Source organism: Podarcis vaucheri (genome assembly GCF_965113315.1).
Source record: "Podarcis vaucheri genome assembly, chromosome: 6".
NCBI lineage: Eukaryota > Metazoa > Chordata > Lepidosauria > Squamata > Lacertidae > Podarcis > Podarcis vaucheri.
The window spans coordinates 104,181,560-104,197,053 of NC_138764.1; the positions used below are offsets into that span (position 1 = coordinate 104,181,560).

Sequence of the window (15,494 nt, forward strand, 5' to 3'; positions counted from 1 at the left end):
AATAAAATAATTTTTAAAAAAGGAAAAGGAAATGTTCAGCAGGAAAGTGACCCTTCTTCATGTCTCTCTGTTCTACTTTTTAGGATCCAGGTCACCGAATTCCAGGTGAACCAGGCAGGCGCTGAGTTTGCTGCTGGGACGGGTGTCGACCTTTCCGTCCAAGATGCCCAAGTCTTGATGAGCGGTAACTGGAAGTTGGCATCCTTTTTAGGGTAAGAACTGCCAGCTGTCAGGGAGCTGCTTTCGACTTCCAAGCAGCGGAGCTGGGAGGAGTGAGAGTGTTGGCCGCCTGCTGCCGCTGTTGGGGTTTCATCCACACTGTACATTCAGAACACATGGCTCCTCCCTGCAAAGTATTCTGGGAACTGTAGTTTATGGGTTCTGGGAACTGTATTGTTGTTTTTAAAATTAAAATATTTTATTATTTACAATGCACATACAAGCACACAATTTTTGTTGCTGTTGTTTAGTCATTTAGTCGTGTCCGCCTCTTCGTGACCCCCTGGACCAGAGCACATTAGGCCCTCCTGTCTTCCACTGCCTCCTGCAGTTTGGTCAAACTCATGCTGGTAGCTTCCAGAACACTGTCCAACCATCTTGTCCTCTGTCGTCCCCTTCTCCTTGCGCACTCCATCTTTCCCAACATCAGGGTCTTTTCCAGGGAGTCTTCTCTTCTCATGAGGTGGCCAAAGTCTTGGAGCCTCAGCTTCAGGATCTGTCCTTCCAGTGAGCACTCAGGGCTGCTTTCCTTAAGAATGGAGAGGTTTGATCTTCCTGCAGTCCAACTGCTAGGTTGGCAGGAGCTGGGACCGAAAGACGGGAGCTCACCCTGCCACAGGGATTCGAACCGCCGACCATGTGATCGGGAACTCACCCCGCCGCGGGGATTCGAACCGCCAACCATGCGATCGGCAAGCCCTAGGCACTGAGGTTTTACCCACAGCGCCACCCGCGTCCCTTACAATTACACCAACTCAAATACCGACAATACAAAAATGCAAACACTTATGTGACTTCTCTCCACCAGTGTTCGGCATTTTTTAATATTCTTATTTAGATTGTAATTTGTAACTCTCATCCTTAGTATTATTTCTTAGTTCTGGGAACTGTAGCTCTGTGAGGCACAAACTCCATTTCCCAGGATTCTTTAGGGGGAAGCTGTGTGCTTTTGTGTGTTTGCAGCTGTCCTGGCTGAAAAAGCATTCAGTTGCTGGTCCAGTCAACGTCTCTACCTGGAAATGGAAGGGGCGGCCATCTTTTCCTTCACATCAGGACGCACATCACATCCCTCTTGCAGGCTTTCTGGTTGGGCATTGTGCTCCATCTACCTGGGGAACAGAGCCAGCCCAGACACCCTTTCGGTTTCTCCATCCCATCTTCAAGAGGCTGTACACCATCACTGGTCTCCTTGCCTATCAAGGGAAGTAATAGTGCCACTGTATTCTGCTCTGGTCAGACCTCGCCTGGAGTACTGTGTCCAGTTCTGGGCACCACAATTCAAGAAGCACACTGACAAACTGGAACGTGTCCAGAGGAGGGCAACCAAAATGGTCAAAGACCTGGAAACGATGCCTTATGAGGAACGGCTAAGGGAGCTGGGCATGTTTAGCCTGGAGAAGAGGAGGTTAAGGGGTGATATGATAGCCATGTTCAAATATATAAAAGGATGTCACATAGAGGAGGGAGAAAGGTTGTTTTCTGCTGCTCCAGAGAAGCGGACACGGAGCAATGGATCCAAACTACAAGAAAGAAGATTCCACCTAAACATTAGGAAGAACTTCCTGACAGTAAGAGCTGTTTGACAGTGGAATTTGCTGCAATGACTGCATCTTTCCCCTACAGAGATGACAGTGGCACTGTTGACATCAGCATCGACCGGCTCACCATCTCTACTGTCATGGGAGTGGGCAGAGGCGATGAAGGACGGCTTCAGGTGTGGTACGAAAGCTGCCGTTCTGCCATGGGGGACTTCAGGTTGAAATTCTACGGGGGAACCAGGTACCTCTAATTCCTTATTTTCCTAGACACTGAAAGGCAAAGGGCTACAGCTCAGTGAGAGAGCACCTCCTTTGTTTGTAGAAGGTCCTGGTTCAGTCTCCAGCATCTTCAAGTAGGGGTGGGATAGACACCTGCTTGAAACCCTAGAGAGCCATGACTGAGCTAATGGACCATTTTTTTAAGAAGAGCTTGTAACTTGAGTGAGTTAGATTGAAATGATCACTTACCGTTTCTGGAGTTCAAAGGCTTTATTCATGCAGGAGCAGATTTATCTTGGTAGGAACTATTTACAGGATCGGTAGAGATGAAAAGAGAGAAAATGGATCAGCTTTTAGGGGTGGAGTTAGCTTAAAAAGAGAGGCTATAAACAAGTGCTGGCTATATTGCTAAACAAACAGTACCCTCATGTGGTTTAAAGTAACACATTGCCGCTGTTGGAATAGCTTAGCCAGTAGTAGAGCATGAGGCTCATAAACCAAAATCGAATCTCTCTTCCCTACCCAAAGCTTGGGCGATGTCCCACAGAGAAGGGGCACCTCTCTTGCTTAAAGCACTGCAAAGCCCCTCCTCTAGGTTGGAAGAACAGCAGTGTTAGATTAGCCATCATACTGACATTTGCTGCTTCTTTCTCCCACAGCTGGCTGTACAACATTGCAGCGTCTGCTCTCAGGGACATGCTGAAGTCAGAAGTCAATCAACAAGTAAGATTTTTGAACTTCTTAGTTGAAGGACAAAAGCTGGACCTTATTACTGCTGCCCGTCTCCATTGGCCTGCCCTGCTCTGCGTGTGAAGCCCTGGTACATTAAATCAGAGACAGGGAAACTGTAGCCCTGTGCAGGCAGTTGGACTACAATGCCCATCATCCCTGAGCATTGGCCATGCTGGCTGCAGGGGCCCTCAACATCTGGGGGAGCCACAGGATCCTTTGCCCCCAGCATTAAATGTATATTAAATAATAATATAATAAAAATTTATTATTTATACCCCGCCCATCTGACTGGGTTTCCCCAGCCACTCTGGGCGGCTTCCAATCGAATATTAAAAACACAATAAAACATCAATCATTTAAAACTTCCCTAAACAGGGCTGCCTTCAGATGTCTTCTAAAGGTCATATGGTTGTTTATGTCCTTGACATCAGAAGGGAAGATGTTCCACAGGGCAGGTGCCACTACCGAGAAGGCCCTCTGCCTGGTTCCCTGTAACCTCATTTCTTGCAGTGAGGGAACCACCAGAAGGCCCTCAGAGCTGGACCTCAGTGTCCGGGCTGAACGATGGGGGCGGAGACACTCCTTCAGGTATACAAGACCCAGGCCATTTAGGGCTTTAAAGGTCAGCACCAACACTTTGAATTGTGCTCGGAAACATACTAGGAGCCAATGCAGGTCTTTCAGGACCGGTGTTATGTGGTCCTGGCAGCCGCTCCCAGTCACCAGTCTGGCTGCCGCATTCATTTCCAGTCACCTTCAAAGGTAGTCCCACGTAGAGAGCATTGCAGTAGTCCAAGCAGGAAATGATGATGATGATGATGATGATGATGATGATGATGATGATGGGCTGCTTCCACCAGAATATTAAAATACAGTAGTCTATTAAACATTAAAAGCTTCCCTAAACAGGGCTGCCTTCAGATGTCTTCTAAAGTACGTTTAGATGTCTCCCAGTAAGTTTCCGAGCACAATTCAAAGTGTTGGTGCTGACCTTTAAAGCCCTAAACGGCCTTGGTCCAGTATATCTGAAGGAGCGTCTCCACCCCCATCGTTCTGCCCGGACGCTGAGATCCAGCACCGAGGGCCTTCTGGCGGTTCCCTCACTGCGAGAAGCCAAGTTACAGGGAACCAGGCAGAGGGCCTTCTCGGTAGTGGCACCTTCCCTGTGGAACACCCTCCCACCAGATGTCAAAGAGAACAACAACTACCAGGCTTTTAGAAGACATCTGAAGGCAGCCCTGTTTCAGGAAGCTTTTAATGTTTGATGTATTATAGTATTTTAATATTCTTTTGGAAGCCGCCCAGAGTGGCTGGGGAAGCCCAGCCAGATGGGCGGCGTATAAATAATAATAAATAATAAAACTAGAGCATGCACAGCTCTGGCCAGACCGTCTGCGGTAGAGCATCTGTTCTTCATGCAGAAGGCTACAGGTTCAATCCCTGGTGCATCCCCGGGTAGGGATGGGGGAGATCCCGAACTGTTTGAAATTATGGAGAGCTGCTGCCAGTTAGTGTAGGCCGTATTCATCTGGATACACCAATAGTCAGACTCACGTCCTACCTTCCTAAGTGTCCCCCCTTTCACCTGGTTCCAGCTTCCCCTCTCCCTTTGTGATGGGAAGAGAGCTCCAGGTGACATTCACTGTCCATCCCTCTGAATGTTATGGGCTTTCTCCCCTTCCAGCTCTGTTCAGAGGTCAAGAAAGGAATCGCCAAGATTGCAGAAATCCTGAAAACCATGAATGGTAAGCACCTTGTATGCCTGGAGCTACCAGGTCAAAATCACCCTTCTGGGAATAATTTCTGGCACACTGGTCTGCACCTTGCTAAACATTGGCTTTCTCCGTGTCCTTTTCCAGTCTCGGCCCAGTTGGACCCCATTGCAGGGATAGACTACTCCTTGGTGGAAAAGCCCGTGATTGATGTGGATCGATGCAATGTGGACCTGAAGGTAATGATAACCTTGCAGGGATGGAGGCAGCAGGGATCCAGCAGATCATTTCAGATTGTCTGTGGATCTGCGAAGCCTTTTTTCAAACCTCTCCATCCCAGCCTTCTGGTGAAGCCTGGTCCCAAAGTAGGTAGAGCTTTGTAGCACTGTGAGATTGACTAGCTGTTTCTCTTTCTGTGCGGCCTTCCCAAGGTGGAATGGGAAGCAATTCCCAGAGCGGTTGCCCAAAACAAGAGAGACTGGAGAGATGGTTTGATGGAGATGGATTGAGAATTCAATGGGTAAATTTAAATTTTAGCCTCCTGTGTGTGAGAAATACGAGAGTAAACTGGCCGTGAAGCCCTTTTAGCAGAGTAAAAACACTTGCACACTTTTGCAGCCTACTGGAAGCTAGGAATTAGGCAGTTACACCTTTTATCGCTGTTTGCTTGTGATCTGCTGCCCTTTCCCTTCTTTATCCCCGCTGCTAAGAATAAACCACACATTTTAGTAAAAGCGAAAAGATTTACTTACATTTCAACGCAGGCAGCAAATACTTCTAAGTAGTATTTGTCAGTTTGCATTTCCGTGCGCTGCTCTGGTTCGCCAGAAGTGGCTTAGTCATGCTGGGCACATGACCTGGAAGCTGTACACCGGCTCCCTCGGCCAATAAAGTGAGATGAGCACCGCAACCCCAGAGTCAGCCGCGACTGGACCTAATGGTCAGGGGTCCCTTTACCTTTATGTCACATGTCCACCACATGTAGAAGAAACTGCCTTCTTTCACCCCACACTTCCAACAGGTTTTATACCTGGGATCTGCCTACAAATTCTTCCTTCTTTCTGAGTGTTAACGGAAAATCCGAGGGCTCCCTTGGACAAAAACAAAGTCACCAACTAGGATAACTTGGAGCAAAACAGCAGCCTGTAGGCTTGGCCTTTATTGAATACTGTCGCGACAGGACTCCCACCCGCAACAAGATGAAGCAAAATGGAAGCCCAGAACAAAAGAAGACCCCCAACTTTAATTAGTTACTAATCCCCCAAACTACACCCCTAAAACTACATCACAAAAAGGAGGGGTTGAGGGAGGAGTTGTGGTGGTAACCTGAGTGTCCTGTCACCTGGCTGGTTCCCCCTTTCCCCCTCCCCATGAGTACTTTCCAGGTGACAGAGGGGAGTTTGCAGTTTCCTGCCCCCAGAGGGAAGAGCTGATCATTGTCCTTTGTTCCAGTCCTGCTGAATCCACTCCTATATGCAAGTTCTTTGTGATCTTGATGGTCTTCTGTCTAGGACCATCAGGGTTGGCATAGCAACTGGGCAGGGTTCCTGTGTATGTGCTGGTATGCTCAAAGGATTATGGCTGTCCTGTATCAAACCTTCCCCATTTTGTAGTCCTTCCTTCATGGGGTAAAATAAAAGTGGAACTGTGCAGATCCGATGTATGGTTGATTTTCTATGAATTTATAACAGAAGCGTAGCGTATGTAGTGTGAGTGTGAGTGTGTGTGAAGTTTGTACAAACTGAATGATTGGGGGGGGTTCCTGCGATATGAGGCAGGTGGCAATCTGTGGAGCTCCCTCCACAAGTTGACCATCTTCCCTCCTCTTCTCTCCTAGGGTCAGTTCTACATGGTGGGAAAGACCCTCCACAGCAGCCCCTTCCAGCCTGCCCCCTTCCTCTTACCCAACCAGACAGACTCCATGATCCTCCTGGGCATCTCTGAACTCGTCGCCAACTCAGCTGCTTTTGTGTACTACACTGCAGGGGCACTCAGGGTGAACTACACGGATGCCATGGTAAGGAGGTATGGATGTGCACAGGGCCTGACAAGGCCACGAGGCACAGGTACACGGTCCCAGGTTCGAATCCTGGCGTCACCAGTTGATAGGCTACGAGGCTGAAAAGTCCCCGGCCCAAATCCTTGGAGACAGAGGCGGAGCTAGGTAGTTAGATTGGTCTCAGCTAGGGCCAGGGCCTTTTCAGTAGTGGCCCCGACGTCGTGGAACGCTCTGTCACAAGAGACCAGGGCCCTGCGGGACTTGACATCTTTCTGCAAGGCCTGCAAGACAGAGCTGTTCTGCCTGGCCTTTGGTTTGGACTCATTCTGACCCTTATGTTGCCCTCTCCTTATGGTTTTGATCTACGGGCTACTATTAAAATGAGGCTGCATTTTAAATTGTATTTTTAACCTGTATTTTAGATTGGTCCCCCCCCCTTATTATGTTTTTATTGTAATTTTACTGGTGTTAGCCGCCCTGGCCAGGGAGGGCGGGGTATAAATTATTATTATTATTATTATTATTATTATTATTATTATTATTATTATTAAGCGTCCCAGGGAGGTGATCGGCACAGCAATCAGCGCCCATTGGGGGTGATCAGTGCAGCGATTGGCACTCAGGGGGGTGATTGGTGTGGCGACTGGCGCCCAGGGGGGGCAGTGTGACGATCTGCCCGGGGGGGTTGTCCCCCCCAGGATGACACTCGGGGTGGGCCACCCCCTCCCCCCCTTCCTACGTCCCTGCTTGGAGAGCTGCTATGAGTGTAGACAATCAGATATACAGACACACAGACATAGAGGGTCAAAGGTAAAAGTAAACTCTCTCGCATTGTTTCATATATGTTTTTATTGCGTTGTGAAAGCTCTTTGAGATGCTTCATATGAAGCGCTCCGTAAATTAATTATAATTATTAATTCTGAGCTAGATGGACTGATGTCCTGACTTGGCAAGAGGCAACTTCTCAGGGTCTGATAGGTCTTGACTTGCCATAGGGTTGCCATATTTCAAAAAGGAAAATTCCTGACTGCTGCAAAAATGTGTGAGCTTTTTTTTTTTTAGGAAACCAGTTTTTTTGGGGGGGAACAAGCCCAAATCCCCCCCAAATAGTGATTTTAAGTTTTTGGGGCTGTTTCGGGTGCTTTTTCCATCGCATTGCCAGGTTTTCACTGACATTTTGCCTATTCAGCTAAATTCCCCCCGGACACCATGCTTACAGCCAAAAACCAGGACATGTCAGGAATTTTCCCGATGTATGGCAAGCTGATCCTTGCCTGAACCCCACTTAGGGCTGATTCAAACCTCTGAAGGTGTGGCTCTACTATGGAACGAATGAAGCTTCTAACTCCCGCAGCCATAACTCGAAACTAATAAGGCATAGAAAATGTTTATTCACACCAGTGACTATGGCATGTGAGATAATCCGGTACAGCAATTTTAATCAAAATAAGAGGTGGTGTAGCAGTGGTTGCCCAGACCTTGTTGCTGGTTGCAAAGGCCCCCCCCCAAAAAAATGTAGCCCTGCCATTGCACCTCCGATTGCCCCCCCTTCTCCTGGAGAAATGTGATATTTAGCCCTGAACAAATGGCAATTGGGTTTTCCGTGGATGGCTGTTTGTTCCAATTTAGCACTAAAGAGCAGCTCATCCAAGTGAGAACTGTGGGGCAAAGGCAAGACCGCACATACCTGGTCCTAGACAACACAGGACAAGCGGAAAACCTTTATAGGCCCAGGACAAGAAGAAGTGTGGGTGGTCCCTGATCTCCAAAGATTACGGAGAGCAAATCCAGTGCGTCAGCCTGGAAACTGGGGCTGTCCCAATCAAACATTCACACACGTTGTCGTTTCAGGTTCCCAGAAGTTTGCCTTTGCGTCTGAACACCAAGAATGTGGGGATATTTGTACCAGAGGTGAGTTCAGTCTTGTGAAGGTGGGGGAATTATTGCCAGGGGTGGGGAGGAACAGAGGGCAACGTGATTGCCCCACCCAGCCACAAGAGCCAAATGTAAAGCTGAAAATCTCTTGTGAAATCTTTTCTCTCGTGAAATATTCTCTCTTTTGGAGCAATGGGCCACAAAAAGGTTTTGTTTGTTGTGTCGTAGAATCATAGAATTGCAGAGTTGATCACAAAGGTCTCTTAGTCAAACCCCCTGCAGCACAGGAATGACAGCCAAAGTTGATGCTGCATAAAATTTTCATGTCCTAGGTGCACGGGCATCATTTAAATGGCCCATGAGCTGCCCCCGAACCGAGCCACCTGCTCGGCGAGTCCCCGTGCACTGCGCTAAACTGGCGCAGCGCGGAGCGGAGACTCGCTTCCGCTGCAGTGGAAATTGCGTCTGCGCAGACCCACGGAGCAATTTCCGCGGGAGTGAACCAGCCCAGGCGAGGTAAATCTTGCCAACCCCTGCTGTAGGCTGGTGATTAATATACACAGAACAATAATTATACATACTTTATCAACCTTCTGAGAAAAATACAAAACGTAAACAAAGCCACAGAGACTTGAGAACTACTCAACCTAAAATGAACTTATAACTACAACTTCATTAACATCTGTCTACAACTCCACTAACATCTCTCGCTACTGTGAATAACACCAAACTTGCCTTTTGTTGGTATCTTCATGAACTTATCTAAAAGATGGAGTTAAGCCTTTGAAAAATCTGTTGAAACCAGACATTATAAGTTCATCTTAGGCTGGGTAGTTCGCAAGTCTCTGTGGCTTTGTTTATGTTTTGTATTTTTCTCAGAAGGTTGATAAAGAATGTATAAATATTGTTCTGTGTATATTAATCGCCAACGTGTTGCGTGAGTCACACTACTTATATCAGCAGCACAGTTTGCAATTTTCTAGCACAACCCCTGCTGTAGGGGCAATCTTTTCTGGAAGATATTTGTATTTCGAGGAGTTTGGTGATCTGACATGGTCATTTCTTCCTGCCTCTGTTTACTTCCCCTCTCTATCTCTTGTTCTGCTCTTTGACGGCTGTGAACAGCCTTTAATTTGTTGGAAGGAAGTGATGATGCAGGACACCTTCTGAACTTCTTTGATGTTAGACATTGTTTGGAGGAACGTGCGGTATTAGAAGAGGGGCTAGCTAATTAATAATCTGCACTAGCTAGCTATGCTTGGTATGTCTATACAGTGGTACCTTGGCTTACATACACTTCAGGTTACAGACTCCGCTAACCCAGAAATAGTACCTCGGGTTAAGAACTTTGCTTCAGGATGAGAACAGAAATCGTGCTCCGGCAGCGGGAGGCCCCATTAGCTAAAGTGGTGCTTCAGGTTAAGAACAGTTTCAGGTTAATAACAGACCTCCAGAACAAATTAAGTACTTAACCCGAGGTACCACTGTATTGCTTGCTGTTTAGAAATAAAATCTTCTTCTTCCCACTCACTGGTGTTTTGCATTGCTTCTGAATCTCCTTTCAAAAGAACCACCTTGCATTTGGCAAGACTGGTGCAAAGGATCACAGCTGCACAAGAGCTATCTCAAAGGACTGAATATTTTTGATGACACCGACGTAGATGCCGCAAAACACCCGTTCCACATTTGTAAGAACTTGATTGTTTAGTGTGGAACTCCCTGCCTCTTGATCTCAAGCAGCAATCCTCACTGAATCTCATTAAAAGAACCACCTTGCATTTAGCAAGACGCACCCGTCCCGTAATAATTCTCACGTGGAAGCACCCCCGGGCGCAGAAATATTGATCTCTCCCCGTGCCACTGACCCAATCGTAATGAAACACCCGTTCCATCACAGCACCTCTCTTTTCTCCCCTCCGCAGCTGAACGAGCTCTTTCCAAATATGCCAATGGAGTTCCACCTGGCTGCCCAAAAGGAACCTGAGATACGCTTCCAGCCCACCGGGATGGAGGTCACGCTCTTTGCGTCTGCAGAGGCCTTTGTCATCCTCCCGAATGCCAGCCTGGCCTCCGTGTTCCTGCTGAATATTGTAAGCATCTTAACAGGTGGGGGTGGTGGAGGAACAGAGATCCCTGCCCTTCTCCAAGATGGTGGGGAGAGGCTGCAATGTGAACCGTCTTAAAGGATGGGAGGTGTGCCTCAACAGGTCTTCTGCTGCTACTAGCACAGCAAAACAGTGCCTGCTTCATACGGGGTTGGACTAGATGACCCTAGGGTCCCTTCCAGCTCTACAATTTTATAAGTGTGCTTCTGGGAGCTGTAAGGGGAAGCTGCCCCTGCTTTCTTACTTAAAGCTAGCCCAGAGAGTGATCTTGCCTGTTGGCTTCTTCCCTCCCCGGCTCAGGGTGGATGGGGACGAAGCCCGAACGAGTCGGCCCTCGCTGCCGTTGGCTCTGGCTTCCTCCATCGTTGGTTTAGCGCCACCTGCTGTTTGGCTCCCAACCTTCTGCCCTACCTGAAGTGAAGGACATGAGGCAGGAGTTGATAATGCAGGTGAGCTGTGCACAAGCAAGCTGCCGGCTAGCTCTGCTGAGGCTCCTTTTATTGGCACAATATGCAAACCCAGGCAGATACATTTTGGGCTGTGACCTTTACGCATTTTCCAGTCCCAGGATCGTGGGGTGGTACAAAGTTACTTTGGCACCTGTTTCCACCGCGTCATTTTCCCCTTGCACAATGTATGACGAAAGAGACAAAGGTCACAGACAGGACACGGCAGACTAGTGAGAGCGCAAAAGGTTAGACAGAGGGCAAGATGTTCAGACAGCTGTGGCCTTATCTGTGAGGGGGAGTGTGCTCCACACCCCAAGGTCACGCGTGCAGACAGCTGAGCCTGTCCACAGGTGGAAGTGTGCTCTGTTAGTTTCTGTTTGCAACTGAGCAGCTGCTTAGAGTCACAAGGCTCTGTTTACATTCCCGAGACAGTCCAGGCTATTGGAAGTCTCACGGGAGAAGGGAGACGGATGTGGCGTAGTGGTTTCTCTGTTCCTTTGTTCTTTGGTTCAGTTGCTCTCTGCTGTCACAGGGAGAGGATGTATATTTCTTTGCTGTCTGCGTAGCTTAGAAATAAAGCATAGCATGTAGCCATAAATCTCATCACTTCCGCATGCTGTTTTGGATTCTCTGCTGAATGGGGGAACGTGCCTTGGAGCCTCATCAAAGGCTCAGGCCGTTAATTATTCGTCGGGAGGGCGATTCCAGAAGATGAGCTTGGCTGAGCGGAGATCCCGACATGCTCCACAACCCAGCGATTATTCCTACATACCATTCCCCGATGCTCACAGGAAGCATAAACGGCCTTAGATGCATCACCCAACCCAGACTCTGCTCATCCTCTTCTGTCTATTCTCTCACTTTGGCTTACAGGATGCCAACCTCACGGGGCAACCCCTTCTTGAGCCAGGGATGTCTGGGAAGTCCCTTGGCTATGCCGGGGCTTCTGTGGCCCTGAAAAAGTGAGTATCGCTCCTCTTCTATGGCTTCTGTATCTTCCTCTTATTCCGCACTCCCCTTCCCCAATCCCCAGGATTAGGGCAGGATTCCCGCCTGCTGTTCTCTCACCTTTAATGCAGGCCTCTGTGCAATTATTATTATTATTATTATTATTATTATTATTATTATTATTATTATTGCACAGGCCTCGGTCCAGTATACCTGATGGAGCATCTCCACCTCCATCATTCTGCCCAGACGCTGAGGTCCAGCGCCAGGGCCTTCAGGCGGTTCCCTCATTGCGAGAAGCCAAGTTACAGGGGACCAGGCAGAGGGCCTTCTCGGTGGTGGCACCCGCCCTGTGGAACGCCCTCCCATCAGATGTCAAAGAGAAAAATAACCACCAAACTTTTAGAAGACATCTAAAGGCAGCCCTGTTTAGGGAAGCTTTTAATGTTTAATAGGTTATTGTATTTTAGTGTTTTGTTGGAAGCCACCCAGAGTGGCTGGGGAAACCCAGCCAGATGGGCGGGGTATAAATAATAATAATAATATATTATTATTATTATTATTATTATTATTATTATTATTATTATTATTATTATTATTAATTGCCCCTGCCCATCACACCTGCTTTGCATGCAGAAAGCTCCGAGTTTGGTCCCTGGCATTGCTGGGTGCAGATGGAAGGACCTGGGAGACAGGAGTTTAAATCCCAACTTGGCCATTTAGCTCATTGGGTGACCTGAGGGGCCAGTCACTGCCTGTCAGCCTAACCGACCTCACAGGGTGGTTGCGAGGATTAAATGAGAACAATGCATATACCCCCTTGAGCTTAACCGGAGGGAAAAGGTGGGATATAAGAAATGGAATGAAGAAGCAAATGTTCCCAAGAGCATAAAACAGGAGTCAGCAAACTTACCGTGCCTCGGGCCGGTGTCTCCAGCGCCGATCGCGCGGCGGGCCGGAGGGTGGGGGAGTGTGTGCCCATATGCGTGCGCACATTCTATTTCCAGCTCACTTCCGGGTCGGAGGAGCACCGGAAATAGGTTGTGTGCATGTGCAGGGGCCTCCTCCGACCCAGATGTGCACCAGAAATAATGCTTGCACATGCACAAATAATGCTTGCGCATGTGCACAAGCCATTTCCGGTGCTCCTCCGACCTGGAAGTGGGCAGCTGCGCAGTGCAGCGCCGGTAAGAGTGGGCTGTGGCGGCGGGCATTGCTGCGGGCCGGTTAAACGAGTCCCTTGGGCCTCATCTGGCCCGTGGGTCTTAGTTTGGGGACCCCTGGCATAAATGAACCCCGACTTGGTGCTTTCTCACCCTTCTGTGTACCCTGCAGGTTGCGCCTGTCCAAGGAATGGTCCAAGGTTGGCGAGATCAAGGTGAGTATAGAGGAGGAGCTCAGGAGGATGAAGGAATGGGTGGGGCTTGGAATCTGGAGACTGGGATTGTGAGATGCACCTAGCTGTGCACATTAGGGTGGTTCATAAAAAACTTTTTTTTGAAAATGCCTGCTCCAAAGGTCTTATCTTACTACACTAGGGATTATATAGCTATACAGTCATACCTCATGTTACATCCGCTTCATGTTACGTCCTTTCAGGTTATGTCCCGCGGCGACCCGGAAGTACCAGAAAGGGTTACTTCCGGGTTTCGTCCCTCGTGCATGCGCAGAAGCGCAAAATGACATCATGCGCATGCGCAGAAGTGGTGAATCGCAACCCGTGCATGCCGAGATGCGCCGCTGCGGGTTGTGTTCTTTTCATGTTGCGAATGGGGCTCCGGAACAGATCCCGTTCGCAACCAGAGGTACTACTGTATCTGAAATTTCGTGCGTATCAGTTAATATCTTGACTGTCCTCCACGAAAATAGCTGTTTACTTGGTTGTTTTCCTATGTCGTGTGAAGGCTGAAATTTCAATTCAGTGGAGCAGGGTCAATATACTAACTGATACGCATGAAATTTCAGATATAGCCGTATAATCCCAAGTGTAGTAAGAGAAGACCTTTGGAGCAGGCATTTAAAAATAAAAAGTTTTTTTATGAACCGCCCAAGTGCACACACACTCTTCCCTCCTTAAAAACCAGTGCTTTTTTTCTGGGGGGACACAGGGGTACGCATACCCCTCAACTTTTTGTGAATCTATGTTTGGCCTCATTGAGGGGCAGTATTTCAATATGAGTAGGGAAATGAGAATACCCCTAAACATTTTTTTAAGGAAAAAAAAGCACTGCTTAAAACTATACATCCGGGTTCTCAAAAGAGTTAGAGATAGATAGATAGATAGATAGATAGATAGATAGATAGATAGATAGGGGCAGGTGTCTGGGGAAAACGATTCCCCCCCATGTTTTTTTTTATTATTTTTACAAATTATTACAAATCAAACCAAATTAATTTCATTTAATACAGTGGTACCTCTGGATACGAACGGGATCCGTTCCGGAGCCCCGTTTGCATCCAGAGCAGAACACAACTCGCACCTGCGCATGCGCAGGCCACGATTTGCCGTTTCTGCACATGCGCGTGGCGCCATTTTGACCATCTGCGCATGCGCGAGCGGCGAACCCCGGAAGTAACGCGTTCCATTACTTCCGGGTCGCCACGGAGCGCAACCCAAAAACGCTCAACCTGAAGCAACTTCAAGCTGAGGTATGACTGTACAATTCCTAAAAATCAGGTTTCCCGCTCCTGTTCCAAACATATGACCACCATCATTTCCTCGCATAGCCAAATCATTTCTCATGTAGAGTCCAGTTGACAACCTTCACTTGCCATCAAACCATTCTTCCAGCTGGCTACTTTTTTCACCTTACCAACAGCACCTCAGTTACATCTTATATATAAAAAAATCCCTTTCACATGTACGTTGTTGTTCCAGGTGCATTTTATGAAATAAAAGAATAAATAAAGTTTGCATTAGTTTAACGGCCTGCTTGGCCTCTGACCCTGCCCAGCACTGCCATGTGGCCCCCAGAAGAAGGGAATGTGGCTCTCGGGCTGAAAAGCTCCCTGCTTCCCTACATTTCTAGAGTGTTCCCCCCCCCCATTTGACTCCTCCACTTTTCAAACCCACTGTCTTTGTGCTACGCAGGTGACTGTTTTGGAGACGCTGCTGAAGGCGGCCAGCAACTTGGGGATGTCAAGTCTCAACAGTGAGTGCAGAACAGTTTTCCTCTCCTGCTTCTGCTGGGGGGGGGGTCCCCCTTCCACTGCCACCTCCCACCTTATTTGGGATAGAGCTTTGCATGCAAAAGATCTCATTTTCAGTCCCCTGGAATCTCCTGCCTGAAGTCGTGGAGAGATGCTGCCAGCCAGGGTCAACAGTACAGAGCTAAATAATAATAATAATAATAATAATAATAATAATAATAATAATAATAATAATAATAATAATAATATATTTATACCCCGCCCATCAGGCTGGGCTTCCCCAGCCACTCTGCGCGGCTTCCAACAGAATATTAAAATACAATAGTCTATTAAACATTAAAAGCTTCCCTAAATAGGGCTGCCTTCAGATGTCTTCTAAAAGTCTGGTAGTTGTTGTTCTCTTTGACATCTGGTGGGAGGGTGTTCCACAGGGCGGGCGCCACCACCGAGAAGGCCCTCTGCCTGGTTCCCTGTAACCTTACTTCTCACAAGGAGGGAACTGCCAGAAGGCCCTCGGAACTGGACCTCAGTGTCTGGGCAGAATGATG

General features: G+C 48.0%; 1 protein-coding gene across 3 annotated transcripts in view; it reads left to right on the forward strand.

The window, feature by feature from the left end:
* Positions 1-15,494, forward strand: part of LOC309534145 (bactericidal permeability-increasing protein-like) — a 40,479-nt gene that overhangs the window by 19,135 nt on the left and 5,850 nt on the right. For all 3 annotated transcript variants that reach the window (XM_082226194.1, XM_082226193.1, XM_082226195.1), the window contains exons 4-14: positions 84-212; positions 1,843-1,998; positions 2,636-2,699; positions 4,393-4,453; positions 4,568-4,659; positions 6,258-6,437; positions 8,271-8,330; positions 10,217-10,384; positions 11,722-11,810; positions 13,132-13,174; positions 14,888-14,948. In XM_082226194.1, the coding sequence (XP_082082320.1) occupies positions 84-212; positions 1,843-1,998; positions 2,636-2,699; positions 4,393-4,453; positions 4,568-4,659; positions 6,258-6,437; positions 8,271-8,330; positions 10,217-10,384; positions 11,722-11,810; positions 13,132-13,174; positions 14,888-14,948 (1,103 nt within the window). The remainder of the gene's footprint in view (positions 1-83; positions 213-1,842; positions 1,999-2,635; positions 2,700-4,392; positions 4,454-4,567; positions 4,660-6,257; positions 6,438-8,270; positions 8,331-10,216; positions 10,385-11,721; positions 11,811-13,131; positions 13,175-14,887; positions 14,949-15,494) is intronic.